The sequence below is a fragment of the Pseudorca crassidens genome, chromosome 17 (genome assembly GCF_039906515.1).
Source record: "Pseudorca crassidens isolate mPseCra1 chromosome 17, mPseCra1.hap1, whole genome shotgun sequence".
In the NCBI taxonomy this organism is placed as follows: domain Eukaryota; kingdom Metazoa; phylum Chordata; class Mammalia; order Artiodactyla; family Delphinidae; genus Pseudorca; species Pseudorca crassidens.
The window spans coordinates 46,354,095-46,376,132 of record NC_090312.1 but is presented as its reverse complement, the minus strand read 5'-3'; the positions used below and the strand labels follow the sequence as shown (position 1 = coordinate 46,376,132).

The 22,038-nt window shown below is 36.8% G+C and overlaps 1 protein-coding gene across 2 annotated transcripts in view; it reads left to right on the top strand.

Annotated features, from left to right (window-relative positions):
- NECAB1 (N-terminal EF-hand calcium binding protein 1) overlaps positions 1 to 22,038 on the top strand; it is a 267,113-nt gene that overhangs the window by 189,819 nt on the left and 55,256 nt on the right. For both annotated transcript variants that reach the window (XM_067711804.1, XM_067711803.1), the window contains exons 7-8: positions 10,399 to 10,520; positions 19,778 to 19,854. In XM_067711804.1, the coding sequence (XP_067567905.1) occupies positions 10,399 to 10,520; positions 19,778 to 19,854 (199 nt within the window). The remainder of the gene's footprint in view (positions 1 to 10,398; positions 10,521 to 19,777; positions 19,855 to 22,038) is intronic.

Sequence of the window (22,038 nt, the reverse complement as noted above, 5' to 3'; positions counted from 1 at the left end):
CTGGAATCTAGGGTCAGGATAGGTCTTCAAAGCTAAACAGATGCATTTAGACTTCATATGATCAGAGATTATCATTGGTGGTTGTAAAGAAAGGAGAAATATAGTAAAAATGGAGTTTAAGGGAAATAGTCTCATAGTAGTATGTAGTAAAGATTTGGGGGAGAAGAGAAGAAGCTCAGAGAGGAGAGGTCAAATAAGTATATCCAAAAATTCATTAGTGTTTTTATACCATAAAGGAAGATTCCATGAGGCTCTGTGCAGTCAAAAGTTGCAACCCACAGATATCTTTAAAAATTCCACATTTGTAATAATTTGCTACCTCTCAGCATCAATATTACTTCGGGGCTTAACACTTGTGAAACCTAAGGATACAAAGACTTGCTGAAATATAGAAAAAATTGAGAAGTCATCTATTCTAGCTATCAACCCCAAGGAGGAATCACACAGTATCATTCATCCTGCAGTAATGAGTTAGACATGCTGTGTTGAGCAAAATGTCTGTGTGTATTCATGTGAAAATGGCAATTCAGAAAGAAGAGATGCATACAGCTGGAATGCCACAGAAGTGAGATTTTTCAGATGGCGTTCTACAACACTCTTTATATCTGTCCTGGCCAGCTGGCTAAATGGAAGCCACTTTAATCCCATGTCGTTTGAAAGTACCCAATAGACGACAAGAATTATCATTAGTTTATACTAAAGTTTTCCTCTAGAGGACCCTTGTCTTCTTATATAAACCATTCTTCCTCAAACAAACTAGGTTTCTAGGAACACAGTTTAATTATATGTGAATTTCTTTTTTATAATGAAATCTGCAAGTTTGTTCTATTTTCCAAAGTTCTTCTTTATTCAGAAAAACAACTAATTCCTTCTGGCTTGGAAGTTATTTTTCTCCTTTTCATGGTTGTTTATTACAGAAGTAAGGGAAGGCATTAATTTCACATATAGGTGATTATAAAGTTCAGACAACTTAAATTCCCTTATCTTGAACATAAAGAAGGAATGCTCTAAATCACTTCCTCCTATGTAGTAAAGATTTGGGAGAGAGGAGAAGTTACTAGAAAGTTGATTTTTTTTTTAATATGCCATAGGAAAATCTAGAGGGAAGTGTAGTTAGATTGGAGAGTAAACATAGAATATTAGTTTTGCTCCCTCCCTAAACCCTTCAAAAATGGCATTAAGAGTGTCTGGATAAAAAGGAGTCATAAACCCACAAAGATAAGAAGGATAGAAGAAAAATGATATAGAAGCTTGGAACATGAAAAGAAGGTGAATCTAGCGGTAACTGATTTAGAAGATCTGAGAAAGCTGAAACATAAGCAGCTGGTGTAAGAAGCCAAGATGCAATCCAACTGGTATCACAAAACCTCAGAAAGCCTCAAGAATTAGCTTCAGGGCTTCCCTGGTGGCACAGTGGTTGGGAGTCCGCCTGCCGATGCAGGGGATACGGGTTCGTGCCCCGGTCCGGGAAGATCCCACATGCCGCGGAGCGGCTGGGCCCATGAGCCATGGCTGCTGGGCCTGCGCGTCCGGAGCCTGTGCTCCGCAGCGGGAGAGGCCACAACAGTGAGAGGCCCACGTACCGAAAAAAAAAAAAAAAAAAAGAATTAGCTTCACCATGTGCAACTGATAGTGGGGATGAAAGTGAGGTTGACATATTGTTGAAAGCTCCACCCAAAGCTTTATATTGACTGCCTCTCCCCAGCCCTTGAGGAAGCCTAGAGGTATATTCTTTGGAGTAGGTGAACAGATTTACACTGGCACAACTGGGTGTCAGAGCACAGTTCTAAAAAATGAGGCATTAACTGAAAGTCTCCATACTGAACAGTGAGATTTGAAACCCCCTCAGAATCCTGTGTTCCCAGAGGACTGGCAGTTGGGCTTATTCCCTCCAGTTGGGACCTCCTTCTTTTAGCGATCTCATCAGTCTTAGAGAAAATACTTAAAAGTACTGGGAGTCAGTGTCCTCCAATGAACAGGCCAAGCCAGGCCACCCTACAATGGAGGCTGCAAGTTGGCAGTCCCCAACATACACATATAGATTCCAATCATTCCTGTGGTTCCTTCCTCTGAGATAAGCAGGGACAACCAAGAGAACAAGTCAAACACAAGAAACAAAACTTGAAACAGAAATATCCAGGGAGCAGAAAACTTCAGAAAGTAAATCATCAATACCCTCAAAAATCAGAGAAGATATTGCATTTATGAATTAAGGGCAGGATGTTATTTTAAAAAAAGAATATTGAAAGCACAGAAAACAGTTCTTGGAAATTCTGATTGTAGAAATGAAAACCTATGAGGAATATTTGGAGATAAAAGTGTGATGACATTTTCTAGAAATAGAACACAGGAGAGACATTATCAAAGAAATAATTTTCAGAACAAGGACATGAGTTTCCAGGTTGATAGAACAGACTAAGAGCCATTATAATGAATAATAAAAGTCACACGCCAAGTCATGCCATTATGAAATTTCAGAATACTGGAGATGAAGAGAAGTGTCTAAAAACTCCCAGAGAGAAAAACCCAAATGATAAAGAAAACACTATATTTTTCAATAATGAGACTGGAAGCTAAAATTCAATCAAGCAACTTCAAAATTTGAATGGAAAAGATTTGCAACCTAAAATTCTTTACTCCATAAAACCACTAATAATGCTGGAGGAAAAATTAAAGTATTATTATACATGCAGTGTCTCAAGAATTTTGCCTCTCATGGTATTCCATTTCTTCTGAAGCAATTGGAGGCATTTTCTCTCTAAAACAAAGGAATAAACTAAGAGAAAAATGAAATCCAGTTTAAAAAAAAAAGAAAGATAAAGGCAGAGGTGGGGTGGGGAGGGAGAATCCAAAATAGGAGAGAGGCTAAAGGAATCTTATTTTGGGTGTGGGGGGTTGCATATAACAGAGGGCGAAAAGTGGCTTAATCACATAAGAGCTTATTATTTCCTGCTAAAGAGCCTGGTGGTGGGCAGTCTAAGGCAAGTATGGCAGCTCTACAGATTTATCATAGATTTCCTCTCTTTTTCACATCTTCGTACATGACTTACATTTGCAAGTTTACCTCATGCCAAAGCTGGTTGTTGGAATTCCAGATACCATGTTCATATTCCAACCAGGAAAGAAGTATAAGGAAAGAATAGGCAGGCTCTCAGCTCAATTCTTCCTTTTAAACAGCCTTCCTGGAAGTTCCTTACATTTCCATGTATATATCTTTGGCCTGAGCTTTTCATATAGGGAATTTGATACCTAAAGCCTAAAACTGAAAAAGAAAGAGATAGCAAAAAGTTCACCACAATAAGTCTAGTTACCATCTGTCACCATATTGTTATTACAATATTATTGAATATATTCCCCATGCTGTACATTTCATCCCTGTGACTCATTTATTTTGTAACTGGAAATTAGTACTTCTTAATCTCCCTCACCTATTTCACTCTTCCCATCTCCCCTCCCCTCTGGCAACCACCAGTTTGTTCCCAGTAACAGAGTCTGATTCTATTTTGTTATGATTGTTCATTTTGTTTTTGAGATTGCATATATAAGTGAAATCATATGGTCTATCTTTCTCTGACATACTTCACTTAGCATAATTCTTTTTTGATGACTGAGGAATATTCCATTGTGTGTGTGTGAATATATATATATAAACACAAATATATATACATATGTATGTATATATATACATATGTCATATATGTAAATAGACACACACAGACACACACACACACATATCCATTCATCTACTGATGGACACTTAGGTTGCTTCCATATCATGGCTATTGTAAAAAAAAAATACTGCAATGAACACAGGGGTGTGTATATCTTGTCAACATTTTTTAAAGTTAATTAATTTATTTATATTTTATTTTTGGCTGTGTTGTGTCTTCATTGAGGTGAGCGGGGGCTACTCTTCATTGTTGTGCACGGGCTTCTCATTGCAGGGGCTTCTCTTGTTGTGGAGCATGGGATCCAGGCATGCAGGTTTCAGTAGTTGTGGCTCATGGGCTCAGTAGTTATGGCTCACAGGCTCTGGAGAGCAGGCTCAGTAGTTGTGGTTCATGGGCTTAGTTGCTCCATGGCTTGTGGGATCTTCCCGGACCAGGGCTCAAACCCACGTCCCCTGCATTGGCAGGCAGATTCTTAACCACTGTGCCACCAGGGAAGTACCTCTTTTCAACTTTTCAAATTATAGTTTTTTTTCCTTTGGAAAAACATTCAGATGTGGAATTGATAGATCATATGTAGTTCTATTTTTAATTTTTTGAGGAGCATCTATAATATGTTCCATAGTGTCTGTACCAATTTGCATTCCCACCAGCAGTGCATGAGGCCCCCCTTTTCTCTACAACATTACTAACAGTTGTTTATTGTTGTCCTTTTGATAACAGCCATTTTGAAGGGTGGGAGGTGATATCTCATTGTGATTTTGATTTTCATTTCCCTGATGATTAGTGATGTTGAGCATCTTTTCATATGTCTGCTGGCCATTGCTATGTCTTCTTTCAAAAAATGTCTGTTCAGGTCCTCCACGCATTTTTATTGACTTGTTTGTTTTTCTGATGTTGAGGAGTTGTACGAGTTAGTTGTGTATTTTGGATATTAACCCCTTATTAGTTATATCATTTTCAAATATCTTCTCCCATTCAGTAGGCTGCATTTTCATTTTGTTGATAGTTCCCTTCACTGCACAAGTTATTTAGTTTGATGCAGTCCCATTCATTTATTTTTCATTTTGTTTCTCTTGCTGAGGATACAGGTATGAAAAATATTGCTAAGAATGATGTCAAAGAACTTACTGCCTATGTTTTCTTCTAGGAGTTTTATAGTTTTGGGTCTTGCATTTAAGTCCTTAAACAATTTTGATTTTTCTTTATTTTTCTTTTTGGTATATGGTGTTATAAAGTAGTCCAGTTTGATTCTTTTGCATGTAGCTGTTTTCCCAACATTTATTGAAGAAGCTGTCTTTTCTGCCATTGTATATTCTTGTCTCCTTTATCCTAGGTTAATTAATCATGTAAGGGTGAGTTTATTTCTACCTCTCTATTCTGCTCCATGATGTAGCTGTCTGTTTTTGTGCCAGTACAATATTGTTTTGATTACCATAGCTTTGTAGTACATTTTGAATTCAGAGAGTATGACACCTCCAACTTTGTTCTTCTTTCTCAAGATTGTTTAGGTTATTCAGGGTCTTTTGTGTTTAAATACAAATTTTAGAATTATTTATTTTAGCTCTGAGAAAAATACCATTTTTATTTTGATAGAGATTGCACTGAGTCTTTATATTTCCTTGGGTAGTATGCTCATTGTAACAATATTAATTCTTCCAATCATTGAGCACAGTATATCTTTTCATTTGTGTTATCTTCAGTTCATCAATATCGTACATTTTTCTGACTGTAGTACTTTTACCTCTTTGGTTAGATATATTCCTAGAAATTTTAATCTTTTTGATACAATTGTAATAAATGGGCTTGTTTTCTAAATTTCACTTTCTGATAGTTTGTTGTTAGTATATAGAAACATTGTTAGTGTATAGATTTCTGTATAGTATTTTTTTTATCCTGCAAATTTACTAAGTTCATTTATTAGTTCTAGTAGGTTTTCTGGTGGCATCTTTAGGATTTTCTATATATAGTATCATGTCATCTTCAGTGAAAGTTTTCCTTTTTTCTTTACAATTTGGATTCCCTTTTTGTCTGATTGCTTTGGCTACGATTTCCAATACTATATTGAATAGAAGTTGTGAGTGGGCATCCTTTTCTTGCTCTTGATCTTAGAGGAAATACTCTCAGCTTTTCACCATTAAGTATGATGTTAGCTGTGGGTTGTCATATATGGCCTTACTTTGTTGAGGAATATTCCCTTTATATCCACTTTCTGGAGAGTTTTTATCATAAATCGTTGTTGAATTTTGTTAAAAGACTTTTCTGCATCTATGAGATGATTATATGAATTTTATTCTTCAATTTCTTAATGTAGTGTATCACATAGATTGTTTTGATATTGAATCATCCTTACATACCTGGGATAAATACCACTTGATCATGGTGTATGAGTCTTTTGTTGAATTTAGTTTGCTAATACATTGTGAAGGATTTTTGCATCTATGTTCATCAGTGATATTGGCCTGTAATTTTCTTTTTTCAAGGTGTCTTTGGCTGGTTTTGGTATCATGGTGATGCTGGCTTCATAGAATGAGTTCAGAAGCTTAACTTCCTCTGCAATCTTTAAAATAGTTTGAGAAGGATTGGTGTTGATTCTTCTTTAAGTGTTTGCTAGAATTCACCTGTGAAGCCATGTGGTCCTAGACTTTTGTTATTTGGGAGGTTTTTAGTTTTTTTGATTGCTGATTTAATTTTATTACTGGTAATTTGTCTGTTTATATTTTCTATTTTTTCCTGATTCATACTTGGGAGATTGTATGTTTCTAGGAATTTGTCCATTTCTTTTAGGTTTCCCAATTTGTTGGCAAGTATTTGTTCTAGTAATCTCTTAATGGTCCTTTGTATTTCAGTGATGTTAGTTGTATCTTCCCCCCTTTTTTTTTTCTTCTGATTTTATTGGTTTTATTGATTTGGGCCCTCCTTTTTTTCTTGATGAGTCTGGATTAAGGTTTATCAATTTTGTTTATCTTTTCAAAGAACCAGCTCTTACAAGTTCCCTAGTATTATTGTATTACTGTCAATTTCTCCCTTTATGTTTGTTAATATTTGCTGTATGTATTTAATTGCTCCTATGTTGGGTGTGTATACATTTACATTTGCTATATCTTTTTATTTAATTGATTTTTATCATTATGTAATGTTCTTCTTTGTCTCTTTTTTACAATCTTTGTTTAAAGTCTATTTTGTCTGATGTAAGTACTGCTAACCCAACTATCTTTTCATTTCCATTTGCATGGAATACTTTTTCCATCCCTTCACTTTCAGCAACTGTATCTTTAGATATGAAGTGTGTCTCTTGTAGACAGCATATACAGGTCTTGTTTTTTTTTTTTTTTAATCTATTAGGCCACTCTCTGTGTTTTCATTAGAGGATTAGTTCATTTACATTTAAAGTAATTATTGATAGATATGTACTTATTGCCATTTTGTCAATTGTTTGGGGGTTTTGTATAGTTCTTTTTAGTAACTTAGCTCTTTCGCTATTTTCCCTTTTGATTTGATGAATATTTTAATGCTATGTTTGGATTCCTTTCTTTTTTGTGTGTGTATATCTCTTTATAGACTTTTGGTTTGCAGTTCCCATGGCATTTATATATAATAACCTATATATATCTGTGATTATTTAAACGTGCTGATCTCTTAAGTTGAAACACATTCTAACAACAACGCATTTTTACTCCCCCTGCCACATTTAATGTTTTTGACTTCATATTTTATATCCTTTTCTTTTGTAAATCTCTTAACTACTTATTGTGGTTATAAATGATTTTACTACTTTTGTCCTATAACCTTATTACTAGCTGTATAAGTGGTTGATCTACCACCTTTACTGCATATTTTCCTTTACCAATGAGATTCTCTTTTCATAATTTTCATATTTCTAGTTGTGGTCTTTCCTTTTTCACTTAGAAAAGTCCCTTTAACATTTGTTGTAAAGCTAGATTAGTGATGCTGAACTCTTAGGTTTTGCTTGTCTGTAAAACTCTTTATCTCTCCTTCAAATATGAATAATAGCATTGCCGGGTAGAGTCTTCTTGATTGTAAGTTTTTTCTTTCATCACTTTAAATGTATCTTACCACTTGCTTGTGGCCTGAAAAGTTTCTGCTGAAAAGTCAGCTGATAGTCTTATGGGAGTTCCCTTGTGCATAATTAGTTGCTTTTCTCTGGCTGCTTTTAAGATTCTCTTTTTATCTATAATCTTTTGCCATTTAAATTACAGTTTGTCTTGGTGTGGATCTCTTTGAGCTCATTTTGTTTGGGATCCTCTATTCTTACTAGACTTGGATGTCTGTTGTTTTTTCTCAGATTATGGAAGTTTTTAGCCTTTATTTCTTCAAGTAAGTTTTCTTCCTCTGTTTCTCTTTTCCTTCTGGGCCCTCTGTAATGGTAATGTTAGTTACCTTGATGGTGTCCCAGAGGTCTCTTAAACTATTTTCATTTTCTAAAATTATTTTTCCTTTTTTCTGTTCAGCCTTGGTGATTTCCACTACTCTGTCTTCCAGGCACTTATCCATTTCCTCCTGTATCATCTACTCTACTCTTGATTCCCTCTGTGTATTTCTATTTAAGTTATTGTATTCTTCAGCTGTGTTTAGTTTTTTTATCTAACTGAAATTCCTCACTGTGTGCATCCATTCTTCTCCTGAGTTTGTTGAGCCTCTTTATGATTATTAGCTTGAACTCTTTATTGGGTAGTTTGCTTATCTCCACTTTGCTTAGTTCTTCTTCTGGTGTCTTATCTTGTTCCTTCATTTGGAATATATTCCTCTGTCACCTCATTTTGCCAAATTCTTTGTTTTATTTCTATGTATTAGGTAGGTCAGTTATGTTTCCTGATCTTGAGGAAGTGGACTTCTATAGAAGACATCATATTGGGCCTGGCAAAGCACTTGCCTCTGTTCACCAGAGCTATATACTCTAGGCATACCCACTATGTGGGCTTCATGGGCCCTTCTGTTATAGTGGGACCAATTACTATGGGTGTACTGGCAGGTGGGGCTTTTCTCTGGCCCAGCTGGCTACTAGGCCCAGCTTTGTAGTAGCTGATGGGCAGGGCCAGGTCCCAGTGTGGCTAGCTGCATGGTCTGGGGAGTCCCAGGGCTGGTGCCAGTCCACTGTTGGGCAGCATTGGGTTTCAGGGCAGATAGCTGTGTGGTCCAAGGTACCTGGGACTGGGACAGACCAGGTCCTGGGGCAGATGGTGGGAAGAGCTGGGTCTCTTGTGGCTGGCTGCTGGGTTTGTGGTTCCCAGGATGGATGCCAATTTGCTAAAGTACAGGTAAACCCCCAGCACTAATATGCGAGAGGGAGGATTCCAAAATGGTGCTTGCCAGCACCAGTGTCCTTGTGGTAGAGCAGGTTCCTAAAAAAGGTTGCTACCACTCTCTGTGTCCCTAGGGAGAGTTGCAGTTACCTCCTGCCTCTCTGGGAAGCTCTCCAAGATCAGCTGGAGAGCTTGGGTATGACCCAGGATTCTTTTAAATTACTCTTTCACTGTGGATCTCAGATTGTGTGAGATTTTGTTTGTACCCTTTAAGAATGGAGTCTCTGTTGCCTACAGCCCTCCAGGTCTCCTGTATGCAAGCACCACTGGCTTTCAAAGCCAGATGTTCTGGGGGCTCATCTTTCCAGTAAAGAACCCCAGGGTTGGGAGCTCAATGTGGTAGTTGGGCCCCTTTCTTCTTGGCAAGAACCTCTGCAATTGTGGTTTTCTTTCTCTTTGTGGGTTGCCTACCTAGGGGTGTGGATCTTGACTATACTGCATCTCCATTTGTCCCACTCATCTCATCGTGGTTCCTTTAGTGGTGGAAAATCTTTTCTTTTAGTCTTCAGATTGTTGCTGTCAATAGTGGCTCTGTAAATTGTTGTAAGTTTGTTGTGCCCATGGGAGGAGGTGAGCTCAGAGTCTCCCTACTTTACCATCTTGGTCACACCTCCCCAAGAGATAGTATTGTTATATATAGATAAACACAAATAAACACTTGTTGAAAAGTGTTGCCTTTGTATAAGGAGAATGAGGGCACAATATGGTGAAGGGGAGAACCTGTTTGTAGAAAAAAGTTTATAGAATTATTTGACTTTTTAACTATATGGATATTTAGCTTTGATTTAAACAGTTAAGTTAAAAACTGAATAAAAGGAAAAACAAACTCCATAGGTGTTCTCAAACTAAACAAAATACTATGGAAGTGTACAAATAAGCATTCTTTCCATTGATAATTTGGGCAATAAAAGAAACTAGTTTTTCTTAAATTACAAATCAAGGTATGATTTTTTACTCAAACTTTTAAATTACAAGAATAAAAAAAGCCCAATGTATTTTCTTTTTTTTTCTGCTTAATAACTTTAAAAATAATTTATTGAAGTATAGTTGATTTACAATGTTGTGTTGGTTTCAGGTGTACAGCAAAATGATTCGGTTATATATATATATATTTTTTTCTTTCTCAGATTCTTTTCCTTTATAGGTTATTACAAAATATTGAGTTTAGTGAGAGGAGGTGAGCTCAAGGTCCTTCTACTCTGCCATGTTCCCCCCTCTTTTCCTTAGTTTCACTTATAATGCCACATTACCAGGTATCTCTAGACCATGTTGCCAAGCCATAGTTCTCATAAATTTTCATTTCACTACACTAGAAAATATTTGTGTCTGATCTTTGAAGATGTGTTCCTTGAGGTAAAAGACTGAAGCCCTGACACTGAGGTTAAATATTGTCTTTGTTGTTCAAGACAAGGGCCAACCAAACCAGAAGTCCTGTCGATTCAATGGCCTGGAAAACGATCAAGTCGTCGAGTCCAGAGACACAAAATCTTCTCCCCCAACAGCCCTCAGTTTAATGTCTATGGTGCAGGTAATGAAACTTTGTCATTTTTCTTGAAGTTGACTCAATTGTATCTTCATATTGACTTATTTAAAAAGGACCAAAAGGCAGCTAAAACAATAATAATGGAATGCTTTTCTTACACCGAACAGGTTTGTCTGAAACCAAAGTGGTAAAGGTCTAAGATATTAAGAACTAGGGTGGTGATCCTAATCATCAGTTCTGTCAGAATCCTAGCAGTTGTACTTGGGCAGTACACAGAGACATGTTGGGTAGGGAAGAAAGTGACTCAATCACCTAATATGTGAAAGACTTAAGACCTATAGAAATCATCATCATCTCCAAGCAAAGGAGGTGCCCTTTAGTCTGCACCCTAATCCCAGATCCCCAAGCCTGGTTAAGCATACTCTAAATTCATTTTAGAAAAAGTTTATTGTTTCCTTTCATAACAGGACTAAAATTATAGTGGCTTTTGAAGTGCATAATGTAGTATATGATTGAGACCTCAATAATATTCATTAGGTCATCATATTTTAACCATGTAATTTATATTAATTACTTTAAAATACTTTGAAATATGAAAATTTATGTTGTTAAGTAGAGTAATTTTTATAAAGTATGAATATATATGCATATGTATGTATATATGTATCTGTATGTACCTGCACATATCACTTGAACATGTCATTTTAACATAAATGAATATTTAAATATCTACCATTTCAGAAAATCAATGTATAGATATAGTCTGTATTTACACAGATTATACTTGAAAGATTTCAAAGTGCTTTCTTGAACACTGTCTTATTTTATCCTAACACCTTATAAGATAGATGTTAGTATCTCCATCTCCCCAGAAAGTAAAGCTATTTGTCTAGGGGTAATGGATCATTAGTCATTTTTTACAGTGAAACAACCTCAAAATCTCAGTGATTACAACTGGAAATATTTGGTTCTTTTCTCTCATGGGTCTATGTTTGACTGTGATTTGAGTGATCTCAGCTGGATGTGGCTCCAGCTTGTAGGTTGGATTCAGCTCTACTCCTCATGTAGCTTCTTAGGATCAGGGACTACTTGGGGCAATATCTTCTCCTGGTCAGTATCAAAAGTACAGGAAAAATCATGAAGCTCATTTAGAACCACTGTAGTAGTGGCCACGATGGTGGAATAGGAAGACACTGAGCTCACCTTCTCCCATGGTCACATCAGAATTACAACTATTTACAGAGCAACTATTGATGAGAAAGACAAGAAGACTGGCAGAAAAGATATTCCACAACTAGATACATTAAAAGGTATCACAACAAGATGGGTAGGAGGGGCAGAGAAGTGGTATGGTCAAGATCCATATACCTAAGAGGGTGACCCACAAATGAAATGATAATTACAATCACAGAGCTTCTCCACAAGTGAGCAAGGGGTTCAAGCCCCACATCAGGGTCTACAGCTTGGGGTTCTGCACCAGGAAATCAAACCCCCAGACATTTGACTTTGAAGGCCAGGAGGGTTCACCTTGGGGAGAGCCAGAAGTCTGTAGGATATAGAGACTCCACTCTTAAAATGTGCACAAAAATTCTCACATGCTCTGGGATACAGGTAAGAAGTAGTGACTTGAAAAGAGAATGAGTCAGACCTACCTGCTGATCTTGGAGAACTTCCTGGAGAGGCAGGAAGCAACTGTAACTCATCCTGGGGACACAGACACTGGTGGCAGCTATTTTGGGGAGCTCATTCTACCACAAGGACACTAATGATGGCAGGCACCACTTTGGAATCCTTCTTCTAGCTAATTAGTGCTGAGACCTGTCCCTGCCCACCAGCTTGTGAGCACTAGAATTAAGATGCCTCAAGACAAGCAGCTAGTCAGGTGGGGACACAGGCTCACCCACCAGCAAGCTGGTTGACTTAAGAATCCCTGAGTCTACAGTGGCTCCAGGACCCAATCCTACTCACCAGAGGGCTCAGGACCTGGCCTCACCCACCAAAGCACTGGCACTAGCCTCAAGAAATCACAGGGCCCCACAGTCTGCCATTGGGACCCAACCTCATCCACAGTGGGTTGACACCAAATCTGGGAAAACCCCCCCACCAGGGGTCTGCAGCCAGAGACCCTGAGACATAGTTCTACTGACCAATGGGCTGGCACTAGCCCTAGGACTAGCCTCACCCACCATTGAGCAGGCACCAGCCCCAGGATCCCCTGGGACTTAGACCCACCCACCAACAAGCCTACACATCAACTCTGGTACCCTCAGGACCCAGAATTCAGAGACCCTGGAACCCGAGTCTGCCCACCAGTGAGCTGGAATTAGGATTGGTATGCTCAAGGCCTCATTGCAGCCCACTAGTAAGCTGACTCCAACCCTTTAGGCCTCAGCTCTGAGACACCTTGAACCCCTCAGCCAGCTGCCCTGGGATCCAGCCCCACTCACGAGCAGGCTGACACCAGCTTTGGGACATCCTGGACCCTGCAGCAAGCCATGTCTGGAACTTGCCTCATACACGAGTAGGGCAAGACTAGATCTGGCACCTGTGGCCCTACAGCCACCCACCCCAGCACCAAGATCCACCTGCCACTGGTCCAGCACTAGCCCCAGGAATCCCAGGACACTGTGGTCAGCCATGTCATGACCAGCCCTTGCCCACAAGTAGTTGGCATCCTCTGCCCAAGGCAAGGCCTGGCAATCAACCAGACAGGGGCTAGCCACACCAACTAGATCAGCCACAGTAGTCAGTCAGCCAAAATGGAAGGACCCGCACAACACAAAAAGGGGGCACTCCTAAAGCATGTACCTCTGGTGACCATAGAGGAGTGCACCACAGGTACACATAGGACATCTCCTACAAAAGGACACCTCTTCAAAGTCAAGAAATGTAACAAACCTCCCAAATACTTAGAAATAAAAACAACAAATTGGGCAAAATGAGGTGATAGAGGAATTAGTCCCAAATGAAGGACCAAGATAAAACTCCAGAAGAAGAACTAAGTGAAGTGGAGGTTAGTGATGTATCTGATAAAGAGTTCAAGTTAATTATCATAGAGATGTTCAAAGAACCTGAGAGAAGAGTTTGGATAAACAAAACAGAGGGAAATGTCAGAAGTCAGAAGTTTTTACGAAGAGATAGAAATGTCAGAAGTTTTTACAAAGAGATAGAAAATGTAAAGAAGAACCAAACAGAGATGAAGTATACAAAACTGAAATTAAAAATGCACTAGAAAGAATTAAAAATGCACTAGAAGGAATCAACAATAAATTGGATACTACAGAGGAACAAATCAGCAAGCTGGAAGACAGAGTAGTGAAATCACTCAAGCTGAATGGAAGAAAGGAAAAAAAAGAAATAGAACTATTTATGAGACCACTGGGACTACATCAAGTGTACTAATATTTGCATTATAGGGGTCCCAGAAGACAATAGAGAGAGAGAAAGAGAAAGAGGCAGAGAACATAGTTGAACACAGTACTGACACCTTCCCTAATTTGGGAAAGGAAACAGTAATTCAGGTCCAGGAATGACTGAAAGTTCCAAACAGGTTCAACCCAAAGTGACACACTGAGAAGCATTATAATAAAATGGCAAAAATTAAAGATGAAGAGACAATATTAAAAGCAGTAAGGGAAAAGCAACAAATTACATATAAGGGAACTCCCATAGGCTATCAGCTTACTTATCAGCAGAAACTCTTCTGGCCAGGAAAAGTGACATGATACATTTAAAGTGATGAAAGGGGAAGACCTGTAAACAAGAATACTCTATACAGCAAAGCTTTCATTCAGATTTGAAGAAGAGATCAAAAGTTTTACAACAAGAAAAAGCTAAAAGACAGCATCACCACCAAGCCAGCTTCACAAGAAATGTTAAAGGGACTTTTCTAAGCAGAAAAGAAAAAGCCACAACTAGAAATATGAAAATTATGAAAGGAGAAATCTCATTAGTAAAGGGAAATATGTAGTAAGATAATAAATCAACCACATATAAAGCTAGTAGGAAGGTTAATTGATAAAAGTAGTAAAATTATCTATATCCACAATAGTTAGGGGATATAAAATACAAAAATGTAAAATATGATGTCAAAAACATTAAATGCGGGCATGGGTGTAAAAATGCAGAGTTGTTAAAATGGGTTTGAACTTAAAAGATTAACAACTTTTAATAGTCACGGATATATATATATGACTATTTAAAGTCACGGATATATATATATATATATATATATATATATCCATGACTATTTAAAGTCACCTATATATATATATATATATCAATATATCAGTGTATATATATATATATATATATATATATATATATATATATATATATATATATATATAAAACTCATGGTAACCACAAGCCAAAAATCTATAATAGATGTACACACAAAAAAAGAGAAAGGAATACAAACATAACATTGAAGATCAAATCACAAGGGAAGTCATCAAATCATAAGGGAAGGGAGCAAAAAAAAGAAGTAAGGAACAAAAAAGAACTTTAAAAATCCCAAAACAATTGACAAAATGGCAATAAGTACACACCGATTGATAATCTCTTTAAATGTCAATAACTAAGTGCTCCAATCAAAAGGCATAGAATGGCTGCTTGGAAACCAAAACAAGATCCATAGGTATGCTGCCTATAAGAGACTCACTTTAGATCTAAAGACACAGACAGACTGAAAATGAGGGGATGGAAAAAAGATATTCCATGCAAAAGAAAATGCAAAAAAACCTAGGGTAGCAATACTTATATTAGACAAAGTATGCTTCAAAACAAAGACTGTAAAAAGAGAAAAAGGACATTACATAATGATCAAGGGATCAATCCCAGAAGAAGATATAACAAAAGTAAATATATATAAACCCAACGTAGGACACCTAAATATGTAAAGCAAATATTAACAGACATAAAGGGAGAAATTGATGATAACACAATAATACTAAGGGATGACTTAAACACCCTATTTACATCAATGGACAGATTATCCAAACAGAAAATCAATAAGGAAACACTGACCTTAAACAACACCTTAGACAAGATGGATTTAACAGATGTATATATGGGACATTCCATCCAAAAGCAGCAGATTACACATTCTTTTCAAGGGCACATGGAACATTCTCCAGGATAGATCACATGCTAGGCCACAAAATAAGTCTCAGTAAATTTAGGAAGACTGAAATAATATTAAGCAACTTTTCAACCACAATGCTATGAGACTAGAAATCAAGAAAAAAAAGTGCAAATAAACACAAACACATAGAGGCTAAAGAATATGCCTATAAAAAAACAATGGGTTGCTGGAAAAATCAAAGAAGAAATCAAAAAATAAATGGAGACAAATTAAAATGGAAACACAATGATCAAAAATCTATGGGATGCAGCAGCAGCAGTTCTAAGAGGAAGTTTATAGCAATACAAGCTTACCTGAGGGAACAAGAAAAATCTCACATAAATAACCTTACCTTACACCTAAAGGACTAGGAAAGGAAGAAAAGACAAAACCTGAATTTATTAGAAGGAAAGAAATCATAAAGATCAGAGAGGAAATAAATAAAACTGAGACTTAAAAACAGTAAAAAAAAAAAAAAACAAAACACCAAAAACAAAAGACCAATGAAAGCAAGAGCAGGTTCTTTGAAAAGATAAACAAAATTGATAAACCTTTACCAAGACTCATCAAGGAAAAGAGAGAGGACCCAAATCATTAAAATCAGAAATAAAACAGAAGTTATAACCAACACCAGAGAAATACAAAGGATCATAAGAGGTTACCATGAACAATTATATGCCAATAAAATGGACAATGTAGAAGAAATGAACATATTCAGAAGAAACAGAAAATATGAACAGACCAAATACCAGGAATGAAATTGAGACAGTAATAAAACTGCCCCCAAGAAACAAAAGTCCAGGAGCAGTTATCCTCACAGATGAATTCTACCAAATATTTAGAAAAGAGTTACCACCTATTCTTCTCAAGATATTCCAAAAAATTGCAGAGGAAGGGACACTTTCCAACTCATTCTGTGAGGCCAACATCACCCTGATACCAAAACCTGAAAAGATATCACACACAAAAAGAAAACTTCAGGCCAATATGAACATAAATGTAAAAATCCTCAATAAAATGTTAGCAAACAAATTGAGCAATACATGAAAGGAATCATGAGCCATGATCAAGTAATATATTTATCCCAAGGATGCAAGGATGCTTCAATATCTGCAAAACAATCTATGTCATACATTATATTAAGAAACTAAAGAATAAAATTCATATAATCATCTCAATAACTGCAGAAAAGTTTTTGACAAAATTCAACATCCATTTATGATAAAAACTCTCCAGAAAGTGGGTATAGAGGGAACATTTCTCAACAAAACAAAGGCCATATATGACAACCCACATCATACTCAAAACAAAGGCCATATATTACAACCTACATCATACTCAATGGGGAGAAGCTGAAAGCATTTCCTCTAAGATCAGGAGCAAGACAAGGATGCCCACTCTCACGACTTCTCTTTAACGTAGTATTGGAAGTCCTAGTCACAGAAATCAGACTAAAAAAAGAAATAAAAGGAATGCATACTGAAAAGGAAGAAGTAAAACTGTCAATATTTGAAGATGATATGACACTATACATAAGAAATCCTAAAGACACCACCAAAAAGCTACCAGAACTCAACAATGAATTTGGTAAGGTTTCAGGTTACAAAACGAATATACAGAAATCTGTTGCATTGCTATACACTAAAAACATAGTATCAGAATAGAAATTATGAAAACAATTCCCTTTATGGTTCCATCAAAAAGAGTAAAATGCCTAGGAATAAATCTAACTAAGGAGGTACAAGACCTGTACTTCAAAAACTGACGAAAGTAATTGAAGATGAGACAAACAGATGGATAGACATTTCTCCAAAAAAGATATACAGATTGCCAACAAACACATGAAAGGATGCTCAACATCACTAATCATTGGATAAATGCAAATAAAAACCACAATGGGGTATCACCTCACACCAGTCAGAATGTCCATCATCAAAAATCTACAAACAATCAATGCTGGAGAGGGTGTGGAGAAGAGGGAACCTTCTTGTACTGTTGGTGGGAATGTAAATTGATAAAGCCACTATGGAAAACAGTATGGAGGTTCTTTAACAAACTAAAAATAGAACTACCATACGACCCAGCAATCCCACTACTGGGCATATACCCTGAGAAAACCATAATTCAATATTCATAGAAGCATTCATAGAAGCATTATTAGAAGCATTCATAGAAGCATTATTTACAATAGCCAAGATATGGAAGCAAACTAAGTGTCCATCAACAGATGAATGGATAAAGAAGATGTGATATATATATATATATATATATATATATATATATATATATATATACACATACACACACATATGTATGTATACAATGGAGTATGACTCAGCCGTAAAAAAGAATGAAATATTGCCATTTGCAACAACATGGATGGACCTGGAGTGAAATAAGTCAGAAAGAGAAAGACAAATACTAAATATTATCACTTGTATGTGGAATATAAAAAATTAAACATGGGATATATGTTTATGTATAGCTGATTCACTTTGTTATACAGCAGAAACTAACACACCATTTAAAAGCAATTATACTCCAATAAAGATGTTTAAAGAAAATTAAACCATAGATTGTTCTTTCCATTTTTCATTTAGAAAACAGTATTAAGCCCAAAATATCCTTTTATGGGACTTTGTTGTGATAGCTGCCTTAAATTCTTTTAGGAGCAACCTAGAATGGAAAGATGTTAACTACTTTGCAAATTAAAATATAAACATAAACTTTGTTTACATATTTATAATATTTTATTGTAAAAGGACTCATTTTTAGTAGCCACTTCTTTGTGGCAATGCTACTGCTTCTTTTTGCATCATAATTTATTTGGTGGGCTTTGAGAGGAGCTTCACTGAAGACGGCAGGTGGAGAAGTGAATTCTAATGTAAAGTACTACCCCCTTATAATTTAGGTCTTATCTTCCTAACATTCAAAGCTAAAACAAGGCTTTATAGTCTTAAATTCAATCACATTCTTCTATCAGGAAATATTAAAAACTATTACTTCAGCAAATGTCTGTGAAAATATTTTGAGCAAGCTGCCATAAGGATACACAAGGATACCAGGATGTTTGTGCAGGGGCTCACACCACAACTTACTCCTTCTTGCCTTTGCATAATAACATATATAACAGCAACAATAAAAGCAGCAGAACTTACATAATGTTTATCCTGCTGTTAGATAGAGATGTGTGTGTGTATACACAGACATATTAAAAATACTAGGGGGCTTCCCTGGTGGAAGTGGTTGAGAGTCCGCCTGCCGATGCAGGGGACCCGGGTTCGTGCCCCGGTCTGGGAAGATCCCACATGCCGCGGAGCGGCTGGGCCTATGAGCCATGGCCGCTGAGCCTGCGCGTCCGGAGCCTGTGCTCCGCAACGGGGAGGCCACAGCAGTGAGAGGCCCGCATACCGCAAAATAAATAAATAAATAAAAATAAAAATAAAAAAATAAAAATACTACATACATAGTACATGTATGTTTGTGTGTGTATATATACACATATGTATGTATGCATATGTGTATATATACACAATCCTCACAGTGAGGCTTGTGATATTATTATGCCCATTTAAAAATAAGAAAAGTGAGACCAGAGATGTTAAGTAATTTGACCAAAATCAGCGGGCTCCAGAGTTTGTACTCTTCACTCCTATGCCATGAACATAGTGTCCACTCAGGTTAGTCCCTAGGGAAGGAGATACCAGCTACCTTGCTCTTCTACTTCTTTTTGATTAATAATTTATCCCTTGCTGTGTTCATGGCTATGATTTCCCTGGCTCCTGCCACTGCCCCAGAAGTAAGTTTAGAATTGTTTCTTGGTGCTTTCCTTTTTCTAAAAGAAAAATCAACTACATTATGTGGTGGTAAAAATGGCTCAGCAGGATCTGTTCTTTTGAATATCAAAGGCCAGTGTAGGCAACAACATAAAAAAAATAGACATAAAAATGAACCCACTGGGATACATGGATCTATGGAAATCAATAACTTAGAAAGAACTCATGTGAATCTATCTATATACATAAATATAAATATAAATATATATATATATTTAAATGTGGTGATTAGCCAGTGACACTGTGTTCTTCCTTCAGGGTAAAAGAAAAGCTCTGAGACACCAAAGCATTCCTGCTCTGTCTAGAGTTTAATATATTGCCCTCATGGTTTTCCCCTCAAGGCTTATTAGAAGAAGATAACCAGTGGATGACCCAGATAAACAGACTCCAGAAATTAATTGATAGACTGGAAAAGAAGGTGAGTACTTCCTTTTCTTTCTTCTCCCTCTTAGTTTTCAGTAGATTATGACTCATTATTCCTTATTCCCCCAATATTCATGTCTGCCTGGATAGAATAGCAACCAGGATCTCCATTATACTGCTTGATAGTTATTTGGGATTTTTGTTAAAGTAAATATAATGTTAATTCTCATTCCCCCCATGCCAATCCCTAATTATAGTTAAAATAGTATATAGGGTTTAAAGTTAAATAAATCTACTGCATTGTCTGACTTTTAGGTTATCAATCATGTAAGGTAGCAGTGTGCTTGAATGATGCAAATGGCAGCTCTTGGGAATGACCTGGTTGATGTCTTGGGAATGTTTCAAAGTGATTCAGGGAAATGGCTGTGTGGTACACTAAAAGATGATATTGTACACTCAACTTCTAGAAATTAGCATCTTAACTGATGATTTTTAGCATGAAAACTACCAAGTTAGCAAGCAAGTTAAGATATGATGAAGAGTTCTTCAGAACTATATTTTATGTTTCCAGTTATTGTATTTTTATTGACTAATTCAATTAACACCAAGTAGTCCTGATATTATAGTTATATTCCTCTTAAGCAGCTTTAATGGAAGAAGCTGCTTTTGTTAATCAGTAAGAATATGTGTTTTCTGTGCATGCCAAGCACGAAAGAAGGAACCTTTATGCTTGAGAGAGAGTTTCTGACTTTGAAGGACCCAGAGTCTACCCGTAAAAATATTCTATACTCATAAAATGAGTTAACAGATTTTTAAAAGTATGCAGTTGCACAAAACCAAGCTCATTGTTAATGCTCAGTAAATACTTAGTGACTGACTGAGACATGCCAAAGGAATGGCGCATATACTAAAATTTACAGTTGCTAACCTGAAGGAATGATCACTGCAAGCTGGGAAGGACCACTTGTGTCAGGAAGGGCTTAAGGGGCCTTTAGAAATGATGACAATTAGGAATTTTGAGTGCAAGTAACAGAAATTACCTCTTTAATAAAAAAGAAATCTCTAGAAGGAAATGGGAGTGTTCACGAATCAACAGACAGTCTAGAGATCTAGACTTAGGAAGTCAGTAGACAAGATAAGTCTAGAGATGTAGGTAAGCAAGAAATACTCACCAGTCTCTCAGGTTGTCTCCACTGTAATAAATGAGTTTCAACAATTTCCAGTCTATGGACATTCTGCTCAAGATTCCACTTTCCAGGAGGGAGAGTCTGGTTTGTCTTGTTACGGTTGCACGCAGGTCTCTTAGATAAGGAAGGAGAGAAAACCTTGGTTAACAGTCAAGTATTAAAATGAGATGAGATCATTCACTGAAGGAAATTGTATTGTCACTAAAATCAGAATAAATGTTAGTCAGCTAACAAACTAATAAGTATTTGCTATGGGAAAATAAATTTTTAGTAAACAGAGAGCAGTTGGAGAGGGCATTCAGGTAAGGTGATGGCATGAGCAAAGGTTAAGTAGACCAACCTGGTTAGAGTCTTCCATTTAGGGACATAGTGACAAATAAGATTATATGAAAGGGTGGGGCTGAATTATGGATGGCCTTAAATAACAGACTAAGGAATTTGGACTTGATCTTGGAGACAACAGGAGGCATTTATTATTTTTCAACAGATAAGTGACATAATAAAAAAGATCCTTTAGATAGAAAATTGGACAGCAAGAATATGAAATGGATTCAAACAAGAAGATTCAAAGTCAGAGCTACCAAAGCCAGCTATAACAGTGACATTAAAGGGCAGGCTGTATACCTGAGCCACTGGGATCAAGTATAGTAAAAGATGGGCCTGGACTAAGTGACTAAAAAGAAAATGGCAGATTTGAAAGACTTGAGGTGAAATTAACAGGACCGTTGAATGGGTATGATGTGTAAAAGGGTAGTTTCAAATAGGAGTCTGAGGATTTGAGCCCAAGTGTCTGAGACAATTATACCACTAACAGACAAGGGAGAGACAGTGAGAGATAATTGGTGAGGTAAAGTGAGGAGGTGAACTGGTTTATTAAATTTCAAGATATAATAGGACATCTAAGTAGAAATATCCAGTTAGATTAGTATTTAAGAAGCCAGGACAACAGATTGAGATCTTGAGAGCCATCTCCCAGAGGTGAAACCTCATGTCCTAAGGATGGGTAAGGTCTCTGAAATGGAGATTCTGTACAAAGAAGAACCACGTCTAGA